The sequence below is a fragment of the Branchiostoma belcheri genome, unplaced genomic scaffold (assembly GCF_001625305.1).
Source record: "Branchiostoma belcheri isolate BF01 breed outbred unplaced genomic scaffold, Haploidv18h27 scaffold258, whole genome shotgun sequence".
NCBI lineage: Eukaryota > Metazoa > Chordata > Leptocardii > Amphioxiformes > Branchiostomatidae > Branchiostoma > Branchiostoma belcheri.
Window position 1 is genome coordinate 198811 of NW_017803863.1, and position 9214 is coordinate 208024.

Genomic DNA, 9214 nt, shown 5'->3' on the forward strand with positions numbered 1-9214 from the left:
CTCCATGGGGGTCAATATACATTGGGATAGTGTGGTTTTAACTCAGTGTGTAGATAAATGACAAGAATATAGACTTTGATAAATCGCGTTTCTAAGCCCTAAAAACTGCACTGGATGCCTTTAATAATGGCTATTCTGACCTTCCAATCTGATATTTCCAAGAGGTGAATAACAGTAAGTTTATCAGCACCAAGGCCAGACCCACCAGAGCTTGACGGTAATGAATAAACCATGGAAGGCAGAAAACCGCGATTTGGGCTGGGGAATCAGAAACGAAACTACTTTTCAATCAACCATTCATCATTTTATAGCATCCATTCCGATATTTTGTCATTATAAAGTTGTTGCCGGTGTCACAGCGATCTTTAGCAATTTCTCTAGTGATTTGGTCCCCCCCTGCCCCCCTTTAGCGCCCCCCCCCCCCACTCCAGTTATTTCCAAAACGTCCGTTTAAGCATGTCCAAGTACTCGAATTTGCTTAATAATTTTAATCGTTTTATTTATTTTTTTTATTCTAACATGTAATCACCAGACGTGGTGACGGCACACTCAAGTTTTATCAACTTATATTAATGCCGACACCAACACAGGGGACAAATACATGACAGGACAATACTCATTTACACCTGAACTAAGTAAGGAAAGTCGTGTAAAGTGCCTTTCCCAAGGGTACAAGATCGGTGGCATGTCAGGACTCGAACCAGGAACCCGCGGTTTTATTTTGTTGTATTCGGGGAATTATTGTGTACGTATACACTCTCAAAATTATTTTACCAATGAAACTTTATAAATATATCAGCTCAAATGCGTTGTTGAGATGCCTATGCTGTTGAATATAGCAATGTTGGAATACTTCGACCGGGTTACTTCCTTGCTTCAACCGAACCTGCAATGATATCGTTAGAATTGTTAATCAAATTTGTGTACCTGCCATACCTGTGGTACGGTTTAAAAGAGTAAACAAGAGTTACGAGATCTCGTACCTCCATAAAATATGGGCTTGACATGTAAATGTAAGTAAATTTCTTCTTTAATTATGCAAACGACCTCTACATTAACATAATAAATGCATCGTGATGTCAACTTTTGATTAACTTACACATGTCCCAAGTATGAATTTCCCATCATTTACCAATAAAATTTTCAGATTAATTATGCAAATTAGGTCCGTATTAGCATAATTGGTATCTGGTGATATATTAGACTACATTAGCCAGGATATTTCAGACTACCTGTGGGTATTCTACCTTAATTTGCTTCCCACACGTCCGTGTTCTAACTTGTGCCGCCTGCATGTCAGGGTCATTCTTGGATGGAGTTACGTTTGTCAAAACTCTTGCATAGATGATTTTGGAGACCGCTATATTCCTATATTAGGGAGCGCAGGGAGTGTAGGGAGCGTTTTTAAACTCCAAAATAACCACTAAAACATGTGACTAGATCGCATCGGGGTTTGCAGCAGAATGCTGGGTAATTTTGAACAATTCCAAGCCGGAGCCCGGTCGGGATGTTTGATGAAACTAAAAATAAAGAATGCATCTCAAGAATATGCACAAATTATACTTATGATTATCTTTGTTGTCTGTAAGTTTGTGTGTTTTGTTGTCTTTTATATCATACTTTTCTATCCCGCAAACTGCCCGGCCGGGCCCCGGCCTGGAAATGTGACCCCAGCATTAGATGGATGTGAAGGTTTGGCCACCAAATTGTTGCAACGAAAATCAAAAGGTGTCCGAAATTTACACAGGCCTGTATGTTTATATACTAGGACTCTACTATTGTATTTAAAAAAATGTATGTATGTATTTTGCACCATTGTTTATAATTGAATATTCCACTAAGTATGTAGTTTGTAATATGTATTCCCATGTATGTCTAATAATTTTCATCTTTCCCCCAGGATGTCCCTTAGTAATAAGTCTTTGACTAGTTGGGACACCCAAAGCTTCTTTGTAAGCCGAATAAATAAAAAATTATTAAAAAAAACATAGGCCTGTGTTGTATCTCTAAGTACCTGATGTTAGAACGTCAGACAACCGTCCTAAGGAGGGCATTTTGTTAGCTGTAGTTAGATGTTTGCACTCAAAGATTCCATAAATGTCTAAGAGGTTAATTGTCGGTGCTGAACACTCTGTCTGGTGTCGGCGATAAATCCGGGCCGCTGAAGGTCCAATTACTTTGGTGCCATGAAAGTTACAACTCCTGTACTAATGCATCACTGCTATCAATAACACAGCGGAACGTAGTAAACCCCGCGTTAAACAGATGAATTTTTCCAAAGTCACTACTTCTTTTAGAAATGGTCGAAAATAATTTTCTTGCGTTCCTAACGTCCCTCTAAGGTGTTAGAAGCGCAAGAAAAAAATTCCGCACATTATACGTATAATGTAATTTTGGACGTTTTTTTTTTCGTGCAAAACCTGTGATTTAGAGCCTGAAACGCGTTATACAGGCGAATTTTAACAAAGTCACTATTTCTTTTGGAAATGGTCGGAAATAATTTTCTTGCATTCCTAACGCCCCTCTGAGGTGACCTTTTAAAAAAAATCCGCACATTATACGTATAATGTAATTTTCGACGGTTATAGAACACAGGTAGCACGTAATTACTAGTATCACAGCACGAAAACAGATATTTAAGCAAACTTTCCGCAATGTGTAAAGAAGCATTAAAGGTGAGAAAGTATTTCAGTAGACTTTACGACTTCGTGAAGGCAGCTGAAATGCAAATTCCGCCTTTCCGTTACCTTTCAGTGTGCTTAAAGTATAAATACGACGTAAACATATTCATACATTTACGCTTCCTTTACAAATCAGTAAATATATATGCTCAGATGAAGACATAAAGAGCTGGCTGTCCTATATTCTACAGCAAGTATAAACTGTAACTGTAGAAACACTATCTATTTCGTATTCTATTTTCTGCACGTCTTTCCTCATTATAATCTATTACACAGTCCTAATGAAACGCACCGCAGGTACAAAATCAAACTGTATGGATTATGGACTGTGAGCCAATCAAGCACTCCCATAACACGTTCTTTGAGACAAATTGTTACGTGATTTTGAGAGAAATAATGTCTACGCATGGGTGAAAACACCATGGAATCTTTTCTGGAAGAGAAAAATAATTCTTCCTTTGGAAAAACGATCTCCAACCAGTCGTGTGTGTCGAATGTGAACTGCGATCTTCCGAGTCATAAGAATTATACAAGTGGGGTCGTGTGGCGTAGCGACAGAGTGCTCGACTCGGAACCCAGAGGTCCCGGGTTCGAGTCCTGACACGCTACCGATCTTGTGCGCGCCATTGGGAAAGGCACGTTACATGACTTTCCTCACTTCGCTCAGGTGGAAATGAGTATTGTATTGGCCCCTGTGTTGGTGGCGGCATTAATATAAGTTGAAAAACTTGTGCAGTCAACACGTCATGTGATTACATGTTGGAAATAAAATTTAAAAAAATAATTGAACGAGCAGTGTTGCCGCTATACGGTCATGACAAGGTTTATACTTGATTTAAAACGCGGTGCGTTCTTCAGACCAACTGGGTAGGAACAATCAACACTGGGAAGTTACTGAGTGAAGTTTTGAATGAGATTCTGGACAATTTAAGACCAGGCAGGGCGTTTTCTTTTGTTTCATATGTCATATATATAATACATGCACACAATTGAGATGAATAAACAATGCGCTGTAATATCACCATATCTACCTTTAAACAAAAATTTCGAAAGAGTCATCAGATTTTAACGTTATCATCACAAGGAGGCTCTATCTATGTGGAATAAACCCTTCTGGACTATCTTCAACATTTAAAGTAGAGTTTGTTTCCGCACCAGATAGAGCGGGATCCACACTTCTGACAGGTTTAATCCTGGCATCTAAATTTGAGCGTTCTGTGAACTCACTCTTCTCAAGCCACTCAGTCCCGGATTTATCCTTGCGAGGTCAGGTGTTAAGGGCATCCACTGCGACTTTAAAGCAACAAAACTGGAAATATTCTGAACAAGGCAATCTTTGTGATATTGGCACATACTGCTTCACATTAGCACATTTGAGTCAGCATTTCATACTTTAGGCATTAAAAACTGCAGAAACAAGCCCCAAGATGAGTGTTTTCTGGGTGGTACCCTAAAAATCAACCCAGGGCCCTTCCATTTTCCGTCAGAATTTTGGGAATTTTTGCTCCATATGGAGCAATGTGGATCACTATACATTGGGATAGTGTGGATTCAACTCAGTATGTAGATAAGTGACTAGAATATTGACTTTGAATAATCGGTTTTCCAAGACCTAAAAACTGCACTGGATGCATCTAAGGGCTATGGTTAGGGTTGGTATCAGAGTTAGGGTTAGCGTTAGAGTTGTATCATTGTTCAGGGCTAGGGTTAGACTTAAAGGCATCCAGTGCAGTTTTTAGGACTTGGAAACCCGATTTCTCAAAGCCAATATTCTAGTCATTTATCTACATATACTGAGTTAAAACCACACTATCCTGATGTATATTGACACTTATGGAGCGAAAAGTCCCAAACTTCTGACGGAAAATGGTTCCTGGAAGGGCCTGGGCTGAATTTTAGGGTACCACCCATAAAATAAAGGACTCATCATTGGAGCTTGTTTCTGTAGTTTTCAATGTCCAAAGTACAAAATGATGATTCAAATGTGCTAATGTGAAGCAGAATGTGTCAATATCACAAAGATTACCTTCAGGATATTCCAGTTTGCTTCCCTGAAATCGCATTGGACGCCTTTAAGATTGGGGTTAGGTTAGGTTTAGTCTCCTACATCACGACTAAACCCCTCCCACCCCTTGTCTCAGGTATATTGGAAGTTCCCAGGTAGTGTCGGAGTCATGTATTTGGCAGGATCATGTATCTAGCTTGACACCGCGGCCGGTTACATGGGTCAAAGGGTCAAATATCCACTCCAGTTAAAACTGAGGGTGCTTCAGAAACCACGTACAAATATACCACCTGGTCTGACCGCTGACATTTCTGTGGCTCCACTATCATATGAAAGAGTTGGCCATGTGTTTAAACTCATCAACAACATAAAGGTTGCTCCAACACAAATGTCAACTTCTATTCCATAAATGACAACATAAGAGAGATTTGTTGCTAGCCAACTGACTGCGAACACTTCACTGGTCTTGAGGGCAATTGAGCTGGAAATTGGTGGAAAATCTCCAAAGGTTCATACAATATTACAATAATCATTAATCGTGTGACCATTGTAACTTGGATGTTTTGGGCTTCCGAGCTAAGAATTAGTGGAGAAGTAAAATAAATACTAGAGAAGTAACATTTGCAAAGTAAATGCATAATGTTTACCTTCCGACATGGTCTGCCCTGTTAATTCTTACTCAATCACATTCATATACATGTTCAATTAGTATATGGTGACAGGAGCAGAGCAGACCATCAAATTGCAACATTATGTAACCCAACACCAGTCACTATGGTGACAGACGTAAACAAATTATGTCATTGGTCAGGTCATAGGTCACTGTTTGGAGAAGAAGAAGAGGAAGAAACTGAGTAAAAACAATATGTTTTCCTTCGGTAAACATAACAATGTTTCACAACCAGCACATTCTTGAAAACAGTTACTAGTGACACTGACAGCTCGAGCGGTTGGTCAGAAATTGGATGCATTCATTCTGGGTAGAACTGTGGGACGGTAGGAATGGATGTCCTGACCGGCAGCAGCTCGGCCTGTTGACCCGCTAATGGCACACTTCCTCGCCTGTTCATGGCAGGTCATCAGCGGCGGCGGCCGGTACATTTGTTGGTCCATGCTTCAGTAGGAAACACCGAACTAAAGAAGGACTAAAGCCCCTCATCATGGCCTCACGACCACTGCCTACCTACATGTACCTGCCCCAACCATTCTGGGAGTGGGCGGGGGGTTGGGGAATAGTTGACGACTGGTTCACTGATGGTTGGGACCAAGTCAGCAGCTGTTTTTTTTATTATTTTATTTTAACGGAGTGGTTCAATGCAAGGCCTATACGACTACTTCTCGGCATTGAACTAAAAAGATGAGAGAAACATGGCTATGTCAATAGATAGCGGTGAACGTTTGATTTGAAAGCCTGTAGATTGTAGCTTGATGGGAAACCCTTGTCAGAGAGGGAATTCCAAAGCTTGGCTGTACGTAGAAAGAAACTGTCACTGTAAAAAGATTTCGAACAAGGAATTTGGACGGTGAATGTTGAGTTATGTTGAGACGTAGATGGACGACAAACTACGCCTCAATCACTGCTGACTTACTCTTAGCCAGTTTCAATGACTTACTATAGGTCCTTATACATATCCTTTCTAATTCCGTCCCGAGGACTAGAAACAGAACGTGTGCAAACCACGCCCGACCTTCTTCGAGACAGAGATACAGCCTTTATACGGCTGAATTGATGCAGGGTATCACATAATAATCAATACAAATCACAACATTCAAATAATACACGACACACATATTTGCTCCACAGCATTTTTGTGGAACTGTCGCAACTGCCATTCGGCGCCATTCGTCGCCACAAGGTGACCTCAATACGACTTTCCCCAACCGAAGTTAGCTATAGGTACCCATTCACACCTGGGTGGAGTGAGGAAGGTTGTGTAAAGTGCAGTCGGGGCGCATGTCCGGACATGTCCCGGGTACGACTCGGAATCGAACCCGGGTCTCCCCGCTTCATAGTCGAACGCTCTACCACTACGCCATCCGACGCCATATCTGCATTATTCATGGAGGTAATCATTATCTACTGGAAAAACGACACACCCTCCTCCCGACTTTAGTGCCCCTTTTACTCCTGGATGGAGGGTTTATGTATGAAACAGTAGTCGGAGTACACAGAGACTGACACATAAAGTGGTAGGTCGGATTTCGGGACGGCTATTGAACATTTTAAGCCTCGTGGTAAGTCTGGAGTGAGTTATGGATAGGTTTAAAAGCAGTCCACCCCGCCACGCCAGTCACAATTACTGCCGACTTCCTCGACATTCCGACCATTCCCGACTTTTTATAGCTTTTAAAACATTCAACAGCCGATAGCCACAGACAGCCGGAGACTAACTCAAAACCAGACGGCCTTACTCACGCCCAACCACAGATGGCCTTACTCACGCCCAACCACAGACGGCCTTACTCACGCCCAACCACAGACGGCCTTACTCACGCCCAACCACGGACGGCCTTACTCACGCCCAACCACAGACGGCCTTACTCACGCCCAACCACAGACGGCCTTACTCACGCCCAACCACAGACGGCCTTACTCACGCCCAACCACAGACGGCCTTACTCACGCCCATCCACGGACGGCCTTACTCACGCCTAACCTCCATCCGCGTTCTGGGAATGGTTGGGAGTGGGAGGTCTTTGTCTTTGTCAAGGAATGAGCTTGGCCATCTACATCAGGCATTACAACCATCCCTCGACAGAGAGGGGGGGGGGGCGCCACAGACTTTCTGCAACCTATGATCCACTACTCACGATGCCACGTTAGTAATCTGCGTGACGTGACGAAGGCGGTGGAATTGCTCATTCCTTGACAAAGACAGGAGTTGTACAGTCGAAAATTTGGGTGAGTCCAATTTCTTGTGTTGGAAATTCCAGTTCAAACTTGTTTCATATTTTGCATTGTCCCTGGAAAAGAAGACCCCCCCCCCTCCCACCTGCGTTATTACTTCTGGAACAGAATGACTTGGGCGAAATGTCGAATATTATATACATCTATCAATGTCAGCCCCCTTATATAACTATACCTGCCGAGTAGACGGTAGTAATAAGTTAGTCGTCTGTCTGTCTGGGAATGACCACCACATGTCTGGGATAACAGGACATGGCGGCAGAATTCAAGGTGGGGTCGTGTGGCGTAGCGGCAGAGTACTCGACTCGGAACTTTGAGTCCCGCGTTCGAGTCCTGACATGCCACCGATCTTGTGCCCTTGGGAAAGGCACTTTACACGACTTTCCTCACTTAACTCAAGTGAAAATGAGTATTGTCCTGTTCCGTATTTGTCCTCCGCGTTTGGTGACGGTATAAAATAAGTTGATATAACTTGAGTGTGCCGTCGCCATGTCCAGTCATGAAATGTTGGAATAAAAAAAAATCAAGACACGAGTGTGTCCTTATGTACTTACATCTGCCTAAGGTGTGTGGAGTTATCACTTCTAGTGCTGTGTACCGTGAAACTAACGTTTTACATCTACGTACTGTCTAAGGTGTGTGGAGATATCACTTCTAGTGCTGTGTACCGTAAAACTAACGTTTTACATTTACGTACTGTCTAAGGTGTGTGGAGATATCACTTCTAGTGCTGTGTACCGTGATACTAACGTTTTACATTTACGTAGTGTCTAAGGTGTGTGGAGTTATCACTTCTAGTGCTGTGTACCGTGATACTAACGTTTTATATGTACGTACTGTCTAAGGTGTGTGGAGATATCACTTCTAGTGCTGTGTACCGTGATACTAACGTTTTATATGTACGTACTGTCTAAGGTGTGTGGAGATATCACTTCTAGTGCTGTGTACCGTGAAACTAACGTTTTATATGTACGTACTGTCTAAGGTGTGTGGAGATATCACTTCTAGTGCTGTGTACCGTGATACTAACGTTTTATATGTACGTACTCTCTAAGGTGTGTGGAGATATCACTTCTAGTGCTGTTTACCGTGAAACTAACATTTTACATGTACGTACTGTCTAAGGTGTGTGGAGTTATCACTACTAGTGCTGTCTACGGTGATACTAACGTTCTACATGTAAGGTCATGTAACGTTACGTACTGGCTAACGCGTGTGGAGTTATCACTTCTACTAGTTCCAGTACTTTTAACCGTGATACTACCGCTCTACATGTACATGCACGTACTGTAATGATATACTGTTGTTGTTCAGACCTGTTTGGATGGCGAGGAAGGGATCTGGCGAGTGGAGCCGCTCCACGTGCGGGACCAGCCGGGCTTTAGGCAGGACAGTCCGGCCCTGGTTGATCTGTCTCACGGCGTACAGGAAGGCCTCTTCGTCTAATGTGCTCCGGTTGGCCTCGAACACTGCGCCTGAAACGGTCGATATGGGTTTTAATGTGATGAAGTTGTTACCTCTTTGGAAGGATGAAAGTGTTGTCTGAAAATGGTCACACGTGATCTCTCATTACAGCTGACCCTGTGCACTAGTAGCAAGCCAGGGATGCCCAGGACAAGG

At 42.5% G+C, this 9214-nt stretch overlaps 1 protein-coding gene across 1 annotated transcript in view; it reads right to left on the reverse strand.

The window, feature by feature from the left end:
- LOC109471756 (glutamate receptor ionotropic, delta-2-like) overlaps window positions 1–9214 on the reverse strand; it is a 56552-nt gene that overhangs the window by 38012 nt on the left and 9326 nt on the right. The window contains exon 2 of the mRNA XM_019771111.1: window positions 8911–9069. Within this exon, the coding sequence (XP_019626670.1) occupies window positions 8911–9069 (159 nt within the window). The remainder of the gene's footprint in view (window positions 1–8910; window positions 9070–9214) is intronic.